This window comes from Anolis carolinensis, chromosome 1 (genome assembly GCF_035594765.1).
Source record: "Anolis carolinensis isolate JA03-04 chromosome 1, rAnoCar3.1.pri, whole genome shotgun sequence".
Taxonomy (NCBI): Eukaryota; Metazoa; Chordata; class Lepidosauria; order Squamata; family Dactyloidae; genus Anolis; species Anolis carolinensis.
In genome coordinates, this window is record NC_085841.1 from 266,550,473 (window position 1) to 266,566,036 (window position 15,564).

The 15,564-nt window shown below is 41.2% G+C and overlaps 1 protein-coding gene across 3 annotated transcripts in view; it reads left to right on the top strand.

The window, feature by feature from the left end:
* lsp1 (lymphocyte specific protein 1) overlaps nt 1-15,564 on the top strand; it is a 114,174-nt gene that overhangs the window by 46,927 nt on the left and 51,683 nt on the right. Inside the window, exon 1 of one of the 3 annotated variants that reach the window (XM_062967636.1) lies at nt 523-660. The exons of 1 other annotated variant lie outside the window; for it this stretch is intronic. In XM_062967636.1, the coding sequence (XP_062823706.1) occupies nt 545-660 (116 nt within the window). In that variant the 5' untranslated portion in view covers nt 523-544. Of the gene's footprint in view, nt 1-522; nt 661-684; nt 876-15,564 lie in introns of those variants that run through there. One more of the 3 variants, XM_008108044.3, reaches the window with a different exon arrangement.

Consider the following 15,564-nt stretch of genomic DNA (forward strand, 5'->3'; position numbering starts at 1 on the left):
AAGTTCAATCTTGAGGTCCTGATAGCGGCTGAGTTTTTCCTGTTGTTTTTCGTCAATGCGACTGTCACCTGGGATGGCAACATCAATGATCCAAACCTTTTTCTTTTCCACAACTGTGATGTCTGGTGTGTTGTGTTCCAGAACTTTGTCAGTCTGTATTTGGAAGTCCCACAGTATCTTTGTTATTATTATTTGTTATTATTATTTGTTAGTATTGTTAGTACTTTGTATAATATATTGTATAATACTTTGTTGTTATTATTATTATTATTATTATTATTATTATTATTATTATTATTATTATTAAGATATGGCAAGAGAGAGAGAGGGAGAAATGAATGCTGAGAGATGAAAGAAGACTTTATGAAGGGAAAATATTATGTGCAGAGAAGCCTTCCAAGAAGTCAACTTCCCTCTGAAGTCATTTCGCAAAGGGATGAGAGGAGAGTAATAAGGCGGGATCCTTTTTTTGCTGGTTCTCTGGAAGATTTTGTTTCCCCCCTGACATTTCCACTGGGCTGTGAAGGAGGAGGTTGAGGTGGAAATGAGAGAAAGAGAGAGAGAGAGCGAGAGCGAGGAGGGGAGTGGGATAGTGGGCTTTGCAGAAACAAAAGGAAACCAGCTGCAGAACTTCCTGAACAGGGAAAGAAAGAGTGAGGAGTGAGTAAGAGACAAATAGACAGCGAGACTGAGACAACGAGCGCGTGCACTAACAAGATTATTTGAGAGGAGGGAGAGGGAAGAGGAGGAGGAGGAGGAGGAGGTCGGTGGGGCAGGAGTGCTGCTCAGCCTGCCTTGGGCGCCTCTGCCCCCACCATGACCAGCGCGCTCTTGAGGCGGAACTCCAGCAAGCAGGGGCTGCAGAACCTCCTCAGGTGAGCCTTGACCTGCGCGCAGGCGGGAAAGACACCGGGAAGGCGCCCAAAGCGGGGCTCCTTTGTTTGCAGGGCGCCCGGCTGCTGGCGCGCCCCGGGGAGCCGAGGGGAAGGGGGCAGGGGAGGGGACCCTCTTTCCTCCCAACGTGCCCAGGGATCTTTCCCCGACCGGGGCCGCCAGCCCCTCTCCGGGTTTGGTCCCCTTTCTGCTTTGGTCTCGGGGCCCCTTAGCTTGGGTTTTCTTTCTCCCCCAAAGCAATGCCTTTTCTTGCTACGCTGCTCCCGGGAAGGAGGAACAGGAATTGGGTTTCAGTCCCGATTGAGTATATTGTCCTCTCTCACACACACTCCCCTCTGGTGTTTTACCTGGCTTTCCAGGGTTGGCATTTGCTATGAGCATCCTGGCTGCTGTTCTTATTGTTGTGCGCCTTGGAGTCGTTTCCGACTTATCTTGGCTCAAAATCAGACATGGACAAACTTGGGCCCTCCAGGTGTTTTGGACTTCATCTCCCTCCATTCCTGGCCCTTTCCTTTTCCACTTAAGCGGCTGAGGGGGGAAAGGAAGGGGCCTGAGGCCAGGAATGGTGGGAGATGAAGTCCAAAGCACCTGGAGGGCCCAAGTTTGCTCATGTCTAGAATCATAGAATCATAGAATCGTAGAGTTGGAAGAGACCTGCTACTTGGCAGGGGGTTGGACTGGATGGCCCATGAGGTCTCTTCCAACTCTAATATTCTATGATTCTATGACCTCATGGGCCACCCAGTCCAACCCCCTGCAAGAAGCAGGAAAATTTCATTCAAAGCACACACACACACACACACACCCCAGGTAGCCATCCAGCCTCTGCTTAAAAGCCTCCAAAGAAGGAGCCTCCACCACTACTCCAAAGTGAGCCTATCCCAGGGTTTTCTCAGCAGGATTAGTTCAAGTTGGCCCCTATCTTCCTTTGAGGAAAGAATACTTGTTGTAGGGACCATAGCCAGAAAAAAATTTCTGGGTGGGGGGTTGAAACTTTTTTTTAGCAAATCATGAAGAGTAATTCCATAACATGAAATAATTTGGAAATCAGGCTCCATTGATAAACTTCAGTGGACACTCAAGACAGACACACTTCAGCAGACACTCATGGGAATTTGGTTAATCGGTTAAAATTCATAAGTAAACCAGGTCTTTTTTTAAACCAGAAAAATTTTGGGGGGGCGGGCAGGGTTGAATTGTAATGAGCAAATAGCATATAGTGACACCAACATCCCCAATGCAAAGCTCAATACTGTAGCATGAAAAATACAATGAAAAAGGAGCAACAGCTCTCAGACAGAAAGTATCTCAGTCTGATATCAGTCCCCCAATATATGTAAGCTTCTTGGGTCCAAGTTCGATGAGAAGTTCTTCCAAAAGAAGTGAACAAGTGAACAGACAGTTGGTCACATACCTATATGCAAGATCGTGAAGATAATAATGGAGCACACCTCTCAAAAACAAAAAGTCTTCGCCAATAAAGTTCTGGAAGAACTTCTCATCGAACTTGGACCCCCGAAGCTTACATATATTGGGGGACTGATATCAGACTGAGATACTTACTGTTTGAGAGCAGTTGCACCTTTTTCATTGTATTTTTCATGCTACTGTATTGAGCTTTGTATTGGGGATTTTGGTGTCACTATATGCTACTTTGGTCATTACAGTTCTCCTTTTACTTACCCAAAGACACCTTGTGGGTCTAAGAAGGGACTTGAACCTCGCTCTCCAGAGGCTTGGTCCCAGTGCCCAAGCCAATGCATCCCACTTCTGAAAGTCTGTGTTTTTGGGGTGTGGGTGGCTGGGGACAGACAATGGAATTGAATACAACTCTTAACTTGAACTAAAAATGTGAAGGGCAAGAATTTTTAAGGGACAGGTCATCAACTGCTGGAAGTGAGGACTGTTTGGCATCTGAAAAGGAAACCAGCGCACCAAAATCTGGGCGGGATCTTTACTCCACTGAAAGATTGCTTGTTTTCTTACCTTCTCAGTGGTGCCCCGTTGTCTATGGAACCTCCTCCCCAGTGAAATTAGACTGGCCCCCTCCTTCCTGGCCTTCAGAAAACAACTAGAACATGGCTTTGGGACTAGGCTTTTGGTCAATAATGGAAGCAGTGTAAAAACAGACTATCCATTAATTTAATGACGACCTGGACTGGCCTTGGAATATGACTTGGATTATGTGATTTTAATTCTGGTTTTAATGTTATGATTTAATTGGTTGGTTTTAATCTTCTGTTTATTCATTATTCATGTATACATGCAACATTGAATTGTTGCCTTTGTAAGGCCACCTTGAGTCCCCTTCAGGGTTGAGAAAGGCAGGATACAAATATGTTAAATAAATAAATAAATAAATAATCACCAGTACCCTGTTTCCCCGAAAATAAGACATCCCCAAAAAATAAGACCTAGCAGAGGTTTTGCTTAATTGCTAAATATAAGGCCTCCCCTGAAAGTAAGACCTAGCAAAGTTTTTGTTTGGAAGCATGCCTGCCAAACAGAACACCAGAGCATGTAGGATTGGTAAATGTACATACGAGTTGTACATGGAAATAATGGTAATAATAAGAAATTCTTGACAGGAGTCACAGTTTGTCTGGTTTGGTTATGTTGGTTTGTGATGAAAACTACTGTACAGTATATAATAAATGTTCATTTTTTTGTTCAACAATAAATGTGAATTCTTCTTCATGGAAAAATAAGACATCCCCTGAAAATAAGACCTAGCACATCTTTGGGAGCAAAAAATAATATAAGACACTGTCTTATTTTCGAGGAAACACAGTAGTACCTTAGGTGAACTGAGCATTGTTTCTGAGATAGCAGAAACATTTACATGGGATGGATTTTTTTTAAAATGTGAAGGAACCCCTGAGAAAGTAAATCACGCCTATATTTGCCATGTAAACATCTACAAAAATTGTGGGCTGTGCTCAGAGAAAGATGGGACGAATTCTCTTTATCCTAAAGTTGCCTCCACACGGGAAAGGTAGAGATAACAAAGCAACATTGGCCTAAATTCAATTGATAGTCGTACCTAAGAGAGCCAAAGAATCCATGGGATTTATCTAAATGTTGGTTCACTGTTCCGCATTTGATTTGTTTGATCTGTTCTAATTAAGCCAGTGTCTACTTAACTGCAAGCTGGGTTTTAAAGGGTGCTACCCCACAAAGAGGAGAAGACAATGGTATAGCAGGCATTCCTAGACACTGTGCATTTGCTAATATTATTCTATGGGCTTCTATGAAATCCATTCTCTGAAGTCGAGAAAGGATTAAAAAAAACCCCATCTAGATGGTGAACTCACTGAGCATATCAAGATGTGTTTGAACAATTTTAAAAGACAACTTTTCATGAAGCATGCTACTATCCAATGGGACATGCCTCATAGAATCTTAGAGTTGGAAGAAACCACAAGGGTCGTCCAGTTCAACCCCATGTCATGCAGTAATATACAATCAAAGCACTCAGGCTTCTCCTCAGTGTTATTAATTAATGTTGACCCAACAGTATTTAATAGAATATTTAATGTTTTAGTTTCTATAAAGGCAATGACAACTTCTGTCACAAAGCTACACCCAGACCCCACTATCTAAGAACTTAGTCAGAGAATGTAAAGCAAGAAGGACAGCAACTTGGAAAAGTTCCTTGTTTGGGCTAAGACTCCCAGAATCTTTCAGCCAGCAAGGCCACAGTGGACCCTTCCACACAGCCATATACAGTAACCCAGAATATCAAGGTAAATAATTCAAAATACTGGATTACTTTGTACTGGATACTTTGTATAAGTAATGTAATATATAATATAATCCAATACTTTGTACAGGATTATCTGAGTCCACACAGCCATATAATCAAGTTCAATGTGGATTTTATACAGCTGTGTGGAAGGGGGAAGTGCTTTTGGTGACTGGGGAATTCTGAACACAGCAGTCCAAAAGAGTAAGGCTTCATGTATAGGACAGAATTCATGGTCTATAAACTTGGACTGCATTCATGGCGAACTTTATGAGAATTTGGTGAGAGTCTTAACTTCTGCCCTGTGATCTGATCTCCAGGCAGTTTGACCATAAGTAGTGACAATAAGTGAAAGTGGCCATCTGTCTTCACATACTGTACTTGGCACACACAGGAATATACACGTTCTATAGATTTTGACACAACATTGACCAATACTTAAGGCTACAATACTCATGCAAGGATCAGAAATGCACTTATTTCAAAGAACAGGTGAAATCGTATCTATGCAGATTAGAACAACAGCATTGGACTAAATAGTACACAAGTCGAGTGGTAACCACAACAATACTAGAAAAGGAAAATCTGATCCAGGATGTCATCCCACCCCACTTTCCCAAAGGATTCTCCAGTTGCTCTCTTCCAAGTATTCTCGGTACTGAAGTTACTAAACGGAACACTTACTGACTCCTTTCAGAACTTGTCTTTTGTCACATTGTTTAAAATGGTCTCAGTGGGATCCATAGAAACACTTTATTATATGAAATGGGATTGAGGGCTCAAAAGTGGGATGGGGTTTGTGTACTTTCTCCACTCCTAATGTATAATGGCAAATATTTGTGATTGCCATTGAACTAGATGGTACTTAACATCTGGACAGGCCTTCACAGCCTTGTACAGTAAGCACAATTGATTCCAATGAGATTTTAACATGTTCGCTTTAAAAGTTACATCCACAATTGCTAAAATGTTACAGTGAATACAATCACATCAAATTAAGAACTATCTAAGATTTAATGGGTTGCTCAAAGTGTTCTTTTAATGCATGGCTGATGTCAGCTTGATGGTTTCTATTGTCATTGCTCCAAGAATTACTCAAAGTCACTGATCTTCCAGGCAGTATAATAACAAGACCAGTCCTGAATAGATTGGATAAGTCAAAGAGCCTATTTCTCTTCACTTAAAAAGGCAGGTGTCCTGTTACTACAAGTCTAAATGGACATCTTAACTGAACATGGAAGACAAACAGAGAAACTATATAAAAATCTGTCCAGGGGGCTTTGCCCTGCCCTCTCTTGCTTATTAACCTACCATCTTGATCACACTCGGATGTTACTTGGGCACATGTAGTGTGGCTTTCATATATGTTGTGTTGGAGGGTAGGCCCTTGACACTCTTTAGCCCTTCCCACATTTTTTAAATGACACAATTTTCACATAATTCTCCAAGAATTGCTCAAAGCCATGGGAGTACATAATGGTTTACCTTTTTATTTCTTGAACACCTCAGCATCCAGAAATGAACATGCTAATGCAGTTTGTGGCTCCCATCCCTATTATACCCATCTGTGTAGAAATCTGCCCCATTGAGTTTAATGGCACTTATTTACAGGTTAGAGGATATTAGGTAGTATATAGCCTGATAGTATAGTCTTTTCCAAGAAATTGAATATTGTAAAGATGCTGGATCATCTCTGCTCTCAGAAGATAAGCTGGGTCAGTCCTGATTGTACTTGGATGGGGGACTGCAAGCTAATATGAGGCCCTGTAGGCTATATTTTAAAGTAAGAAAATCTTATGAAATCCATGTAGTCACCAGAAATTATCAGATGACTTGAAAGCACACACATACACAATCCTTTGCAGGTTTGCTCAGAAATAGGTCCCAATGTATTCTGCAGGATTTATTTATGTATAAATGTGTTTAAGATTGCAGTCTTAATCTATCTGATTTCACCAGAGCCTCAACAAGTCTCCCCCTTTTTTTGAATTGCTTCCAAATCTTGTATTTTTTAAATTAAAAACCGTTATAGACTTCAAAGCTCAGAGGGTTAAAAGAATCTAGACTGAAAAGGGAATCTAAAAAGAAAGAAAAAAGAGTCCCACTTCTCAGCATGGGGCACAAGAGACTGCTATATTGCATGGAATCTCATTTTGAAATCTCACCATTTGTGGCTGGCCTGGGATATGTAAATAACGTCAAGTGTCACAAAGCTGTCAGATGCAATTCCAACAGTCTCAGAAATGCAGGGCTATGCTGTGCACAGCAAATGAAGTACAATTGGGTGGGCAGGCAAAGAAAGGAGTGTAAAACTAGCTAAGCAAAAAAAATATGGGCCACCCAGTTCTCATCACATTACGCACCTTAACAAAAATGCCTTGTTAGGTACTGAGGATAACAAAGTCTACATAAATAAATGTTAAATCATGAGGCTGGAAAGAGCCAAAAAAGGCTCTAGATCAGCTGCCAACATGAAGGCAACTTTCATTATTTTTGAACATCCCCAACAGATTCGTCAACATCATTATTCAAGTTTTATAGTGTTCCAAAAGCAAAAAGTGGGAAGAATGAAGGTGTGTTTGTAAGTATTTGCCTTCATGTTGTCTATTGACTTATGATGGCCCCATGGATATCCTAGGATATTTTAAGGCAAGGAATGCTCTAAAGTGGGATTGCCAGTTCCTTCCTCTGAAATACAGCCCACAGTGTCTCGTATTTATTTGTGCTCTCCTTCAGGTATTAACTAGGGCTGCCCCTGCTGAGCTTCCAAGATCACATAGGTGCTAACTGGGCTGTAGCCAGGAAGGGGTGAGAGGTTCAACCTCCTCCCATGAAATTTTCAGGGTTTTTTTTTAAATAAAAAAAACATGGTTTACTCATGAATTTTAACTAATTAACCAAATCCCCATGAGTGTCCACTGAAGTTCACTGATGGAGCCTGATTTCTAAATTATTTTGCGTTATGGAACTACTCTTCATGATTCGCTTAAAAAAAGTCTCACCTCCCTTTTTTTTCTGGCTATGGATCTGGGTGCTGTTGCTTTTAGGGTATTTAGGCATACCTTGCTTGAAAACTTAGGAGTCACAGTAGATCATAGTAAATTCTTGTATCGTGTAGTATTCTCTTCATAGTGCCTCCTCAGATGCCTCTGGGAAGCCAATAATCAGGACGTGAGTGACATTGGATGTCACACACAAGAACAAACATTGAAGACTGAAGCAACACCTTCTGCCCATTCCTAAAACAACAACCCTCAGAATCAATGTCGGGAGTTTTGTTTCCTCCTCTTGTGTAGACTCCTGGGGAAAAGAAATCCAGAACTTTAGTCCTAAGAATTATTTCCTGCTACATAACCATAGGACTATAATTTCACTGCTATGGCAACATCTTGTTGAAGATTGGTTTTTTTTAGTTTGGTGAAACACTACAACTTCCTAACGGGGAATTCTAAGTATACTTCCCAAAACTGCAAATCCTAAGATTGCATGGGATGTTTCTGTAGCAGTTAACATGTAATTGTTTAGTTTGAAATGGACCTAAGATAAGACATGTGAAATGCTTGAGACAAGAAGTGTTCTGGATTTCAGATTTCTTTAGATTTTGGAATACTTATGTATATACCTGTACATACATAGTGAGGGATTTTGGAGATGAGATGTGAATCTAAACACAGAATTTATTTATGTTCCATATAAATTTTATAGCTTTATAGCTATATACAACTTAGAGCCTAGTGGCAATTTTATACAATAATTCAAGAAATCTTTGTGCATGAAACAAAGTTTGTGTATTGTACATTGAACCATCCAAAAGCACAGTTGTCCCTGTCTCAGTCAATCATGTGGACAATACTGGATTCTGGAATATTTTCGATTTCAGAATTCCAGAGTAGGGATACTCAGCCTGTACTCACACTAGAACAAGGTTGCATTCTGCTGTACTTAGTTTACATGCATGCATTTGTAACTCCTTATCAAAGACTTGAACCACCTGGAGTAAGCAATGAATGTTCATGTGAATATGAATTACCTCTTAGCTAAGACAAGGTTGTCAAAAATCAGCAGGGAGTTCAGGGCACATAAAAACAACAAACAGAAAAATAGGCTCCCTGCTTTTTCCCCTCTGCATCAGATGAGATTTTTTTTTCCAGTGATAAACAAAGGGATGTGGCTGCCCAGGCTATCTGTCCAGTTAGGAGAGATGAAGTTCTCTCTTGGCACACAAAGAGACAACCAATCACACTGTTAACAAACCCGCACAACCTATGACTCACTGAGCTGAACACAGTCCACTGGCTATGCATGGCGAGGCATTAGGGACAGGATAACAAACCTCACATTTTGCTTCTTGCCTTTAAATCCCCCTCCCCCCCCCCCCAATAGAGTCTGCAGAATGCTCAGGAGGCCACTATATTTGGATGAGGGCTCTGACATTTTCATTGAAGTTTTGATAAGGCACACATTGCTTCAAATTGAATTAATAAATCAAGACGTGAGCAACTGTGGTGGGTTGGAGGGCTGCATTTCTGCTGCTGGGATGCCACAGGGAGTTGCACAGACCGACTCAAATACAATAATAGTAAATTATAAAGCGACAGGAATCTGCTTCTGAAATGTTTTCTTTAAAAAGTTAAACAGTCTGGATGCAAACTATTCAAAAAATGAATTGCAATTTTTTTTTGCCGGAAACAAGGGATCTAGAGCAGGCATGGGCAAACTAAGGCCCGGGTATGGATGCAGCCCCCTGAGTGCTTCCTTGAGGCCCTCCTCATTTTCCCTGTCCTCTTGGAAGAAGGACACAGCTGCCCACCATGTCCTTATGCCAAGAAGATGGGGGAGGAAGGAATGTAGCAGCTGAGAGTTTTCTGGAGTGCTCTCAGCCACTGTGTGTCTCGCCCTCTTCCCAGCACAAGGACCTGTGAGTGGTCCCATCCTTATATCGGGAGGATAGCTTGAGGAGGGCATGCAGCAGTTGAGAGCCCCCCGGAGCACTCTCAGCCGCTGCCTGTCTTGCCCTCCTCCCGGCATAATACCAAGAGGACAGCCCGAGGATTGGGGGAGAAGGATCAGTGCAGTCGCCGTATGTCCCACCTTCTTCCACCTTCACCGTATGTCCCACCTAATGGCCTGCCCTTATGCTGGGAGGACAACCAAAGGATTACCTTGACCCTGCCCTGCCCCCTCCTGGACCTGCCCTCTCCCGAGCCCTCCCCACCCAGTGTGTGCCTGGCCCTTCACTCTCCTGGCCTGGCCCACAATGTGGCCCCAAGGCAAAAACATTTGCCTATGCCTGGCCTAGAGGGACTGAGGACCACAAAAACAGGCTTGGGGGACCCATGTGGCCCCATGACTGAACTTTTCCAACATTAAACATTAACATTCTCCAACATTAAAAACCTTACTTGACTAGTACTCAGAGTGGTTAGTCTAATGATGATTGATGTGACAATAATATTTTAATAAGTTTGTATCATTACTTGGAATGATTCTGGAAATCTAAATCCGAAGAGTCAATGCCTATTTTATGGGCAAGCTGTGTGATAAATCAGTTTGGCATGCAAGACTTTTGGTGTTGTACAACTCACTGATCCTACACCTATTCCAAACAACACATGGACTTTTTAACCAGTTTTCTGCTTCAGTTAGCCTGGTCACTCTGCTAGCAGTCAGAATGCAAAAAGAGTGGCAGACCTGAGTTTATGTAAAGAGAGAGAGAGAAAAATAGAAGAGAGAGAGAAACAGAAAGAGAAACAGAGGAACGTAAACCATTTTGCTTTATGTGAGAGGACATTGCAGCAAATCTTAGACCTAACTGAGAAGTCTCTTACTTTACCCTGAAATTGCCGCACAGTTGTATGGATTGTGCCCCAGGGCATTTACCTCTGAGTAAGGGATCTACCCTCCTCAGGCTTCTAAGTGCATTGTAATCTCTCTCTTACCAGCCCCACCTTAAAGACTAACAAATCGATTTCTCCTTGGAGGGCATGAGGAGGAAAATGCCAGCACTCTCTTGGGAGACCAGCCATTTCTGGCCACCATTTTCCCACCATGACATTCAAAAAATGGCATCATGGTAGAGAGAGCAGAGGGGTCAGTGCTTCCTGGGTTGGACTAAACTTGCACATTTCATTATTGTATTCAGGGAAGTGGACGGTTCAATTTTTTGATAATGGTCAGGGTGCAGTACTTACACTGGCCAGTGGATAAGGTGACCCAGGTTTTTAAACTAAAATTTCTAAGCTTTTGCATGAGTATATAGCAATACCGAAAAATCAGGGGAAGCTTTATCTACCATGAATGGGTTAAACAAAACTAAAGAAAGCTGGTGATGGAGAACCATATGTGTCTGCATGCATGTATGTGAAGAAGTTGCTCTGTCAGCTCATTGAACAGTGTGTGTATGGTAGAAAACTCAACAGCAAAAGTCTTAGCAGGGGTAGCATATTGACAATGGTGGTATCATCCACAACAAGTAGTCAGAAATGAAAGATTAGCTAAACCTTGAATAAATCATTTTTTTAAAAAGTAAAATAAAATCTTGGCCACATTTTAGATCAGAGTATGCACCTCAAACTTCTTTATCAGACTGATCACATTTGCAGTAATTGGAACTACTTGGAAATATGTGTTTTAGGAACTACATCCTTAAGAGCTATCTACCTAGACTGGATTAATGTTGGAGATAAAGTGTTAACTTGAAAAGGGAGGCAATAAACAGAGACAAACCTGACCTGAATAAAAGCTCTGCATAAGTTAATGTCTGCATACAAGGGTGAGCTATGAGAAAATTTAAGGGGAAGTTTGTATACCACCCCCCAGAAGTGCTAGGCATTATTGTCATTGTTTACCTACTGTAAATTGGTATAAAGCAACTTGAAGCAATTTACCATATAACAAAGGCTCTGTTTAACAAGCCTGGCAGACAGTGGAAGGGAAGATGAGAGTTAGATAAGATGGTAATTGTCCATTCTTTTCCAATGTCATTTCTAGTTAATTACACAGTCACTGGCAATAAGCTCTCCAGGCAATCACACAGTGTACCCAGGGCTCCCATCCCTTGATGGGCATTTCCCAAATGCCAGGCTTTTCAGATGCAAATGACACAGTTCTTTTGGCAAGTGTTTCATGCAAAGCTATGTTTGTTGTCAGTTTTCAAAGGTCAAAGAGGAGGCAATGGACACAAAAACCACCTCAAGTACCACATTCAGACCATGTCACAATGTGAACATTGAGTTTTCCATAGCTATATCAGTGTTAACACAGGCTTCTTCCACAGTCAGCATGTGTAAAGTCTGTCAGGCCAATATTTCTTCCACACAGTTGATGGGCATCAAGCAACTATGCTATCTGGGGCTGTGTAATGTAACAGAATTGCTGGAATCTAATTTGGAATCCTGTTTTGACTAGGAAAATCCCAGATGCAGACCCTAAGCATCAATATTATTGATGTGAAACATTGACATCACCACATTAACCTAGGTGGTACACAGCCATGGACACAGTGACCATAGAAAAAACCAGGCATTAGAGAAATAGACTGGTTGGAGCTGGCATATTTTTGCCTACCTTCTTTTGCTGCCATTGCATGACCATGGGACAGGTGCAACTCCTAGTCTAAGGCAATTAGGAGACTGCTATCTGTGAAAGCAATAGCATCTTCTTGTTTGCGTTCCATAGCAATTGGCAGATGAAAGTCTGAGATGGCCCTCTCAGTAGACAGTGAGATCACAATTTCTGGCTGGATATTTTAATTCTCAGTTTTGACAATCAAATTGTCAAAGTTTCAAACAGCTAATTAGATTATTTCCTTATTTTGTCCAGTACTGGATTTAAATGCTCAGGCTGAATTCCTACCTGGATATGTCCCAATTTTAGGGGCCATTCTGGGCTTAGATCTAGACATTTTTTGGTTTAAGCCATATAAGAGATAATATGGCTATACTGAACTTGGAGTTATAGAAATGTAGAGTTGGAATGGATCACACTGATCACCATCTTTCCTTGTAATTTTAATCCTTTGGATCAATAATAATGACAATAATGACAATAATAATAATAATAATAATAATAATAATAATAATAATAATAATAATAATAATTTATTTTTAACCCACCCTCTCCCCCTGAAGGGACTCAGAGAGACCTACTATTATTTGAAGCAACAGAAACCAGGATAGATCTATCTTCTGTCTTACAGTCCTTCAAATATATAAAGATGGCTATTATATGAGCTCTCGACTAGCTCTTCTCCAGTCTGAACATGACCACTTCCCTCAGCCAATTCTCACAGGGCTTGGCCTCCAGGTCCTTTGAAATCTTGTTCATCCTCTTCTGATTATGTTCCAACTCGTTGATGCTGTTCTGAAACTGGTGTCCAGAACTGGATACAGTACTTCTGATCTTAAAATGTATCATACTCACACCTCAGTAAAACGTTCATAGAAAAGCATTAAGAGTAGTTTGGCTCACCATGAGGAATTTCATCATCATCATCATCATCATCATTTAATTACTTATTAATCGCCCTTCATCCAAGATGCTCTAGGCGATTTACAAGATAAAATTGTAAAGGATAAAAATACATACATATAAATATTGATAAAATTAACATAGATTAAAAGCTCTAGTAAAGAGCCAGGTCTTGAGTGCGAGGGTAAAAGGCCCTAACTCACGCATGGCTCTCATATAGGGCGGAAAGGCATTCCATAAGGCAGGGGCAGAAACAGAAAAAGCTCTGCGTCTGGTCCTTTCCAAGTGCACTTCTCTAGGACCCAGTATGTAAAGTAAGTCGCGTTGAGATGGTCGTTGCGACCTCCGATAATGGGAGAAGGAGAGACGGTCCCTAAGGTACGATGGGCCCTGGCCGTAAAGAGTTTTAAAGGTCAGAACTAGCATCTTATATAGACCACGGTAATCAGTTGGAAGCCAATGCAGATGCTGCAGCACTGATGTTATGTGGCATTTCATGGGTGTTCTTGTGAGTAGCCTGGCTGCCGCATTCTGAACAATACGGAGCTTTCGGGTCGTGGACATCGAAAGGCCAATTTGGGGTGAATATTAATGTTGATGTTCAATACCGAATAGGTACATTATGCATAATTTGGTGGAGAGTTGCCTAAAGCCTCCAAGTTGACAACAAAAGAGTGCCCCCCCGCCCCCCCCCCCCCCAAAAATCCAGGTAGTTTTAGCCTATTGGGCTTGCAGTTCCTTCATAGAGCTACAATTTCTAGAATTCCCCTGATACAAGAGAGAATGGCTATCAAACCAGTGGAATATCTCTGGTACAGATATACCACCAGATACCATGCGGCAAAGCACTGGCAATGCGAGGAGCAGAACAAGCATTTCTGATCATTGTGGACAAAGTGCTTTTTCACATTAAAAAACCCCTCATGCAAATAACAGGAAATCAGTGTGGTGCTGATACATACGTTGAATAGAGTATAGACAGAGATGGACACTTCTAATACAAGGAGACCAGTCTTGCTTTCTGTGATGGAAAGTATCCTGATCCAAATTTAGGTCATATATAAACATTCTAGTTGCTCTTTAGATGGGCATTCATAAGCTACCCCTATACCACACTTGATGCCCACCTGTCCCTCAGAAGCCTGATGGCAATTTCATCTCTTGACAGGATAAGAATATGAGCTGTCCCTCTCTGTGACACTGTATGCATTAATTCTCAGCTATTCCAGACATCACCGGTGGGTGTGTCACAAGCCCTGCAGCTGCCTTGTCTTCAACCCTTAGCTTTATGTCACTCCTCTAGATATGTACAAGGGCGCCAAGTGACATGCCTGGTGTTAATGGACAGTAGTATCACTTTGCCTCAAAACCAGATAAATATTCAACAGATACAAATATGCATTGGCCTAAGTGGGATTTTATTTCTCGGAGATCAACAAATACAGCAACAAGTTCTTAAATCTGAGCAAAAGATTAGAAGAAGTAACATGGTCATAGTTCTGCTCCTGCATGATTTTCAACATCTTTATTTGATAAAAGAAGTCAGTAAGCTTTGAAAGCTGGCAAAATGCACTCTTACATCAATGCTGATACTCTTCTGATACCAGTTTCAGGAAATACATCAAATATATCTAGAGCCAATTTTATGCCTTTTAGTTGGCCTAATCGGGTATCCCTATGGTGTGTGTTTTATATTTTGCTGCATAGCTAAGGCTGAAAATAATTGTTAAGATCATATGTTTGTAGGAGGAACTCTTTGGTTCATAATTCTCAATGTCTCCCCTTTTCCACAGTTCCAGGATTCTATGTTGCATTGCCATGGGAGTTAAAGTACTGGATATTTATTGTACTATAAATGTGTAGAGTGGATGGATACCTAGTTATTTAAATCTGTTTTTAACCGAGTCTGCTTCTAAATGATATACAGTATAACTGTTGAATCCACAATGGAAAAATACTGTGGAAGCAGGAAACCATGGATAGTAGTGAACTCTATGGCATTTTTCTTTATAATTGTTTTTTTTTAATTTGGCTTACTGTCAAATTAATAGGGTATGCCTTCCATTTGGAACTGTAGTTTGTAAACATATAAATATATATTAATTTTAAAGAGAAGGACCATTTGCAGTCTGAAGTGGTATGTTCCGTTTCACCATTTCTCCCTACTCTGAGGTCCTTGTTCAGGGTTAATTCAGACATTTTATGCATGTGTGCACATATACACACATATTTCACACCATTTGAAGAATCAGTAGAGAAATCAAAACCTGTCATGGACACATGCAAATGAACAGGAGTTAGTTATGGCTCTCCAGTGTATGACTACCATGTGTTCCTGAGTGTTCAGAGATGGATGTCTTTTTCACAATCTATGCATATATTCATGACAAATTCAGCATGTTTTAGGCAGAGTGTGTGATTGCTGTGCCACACAGAGGGACCTGTCATTGGTCTGT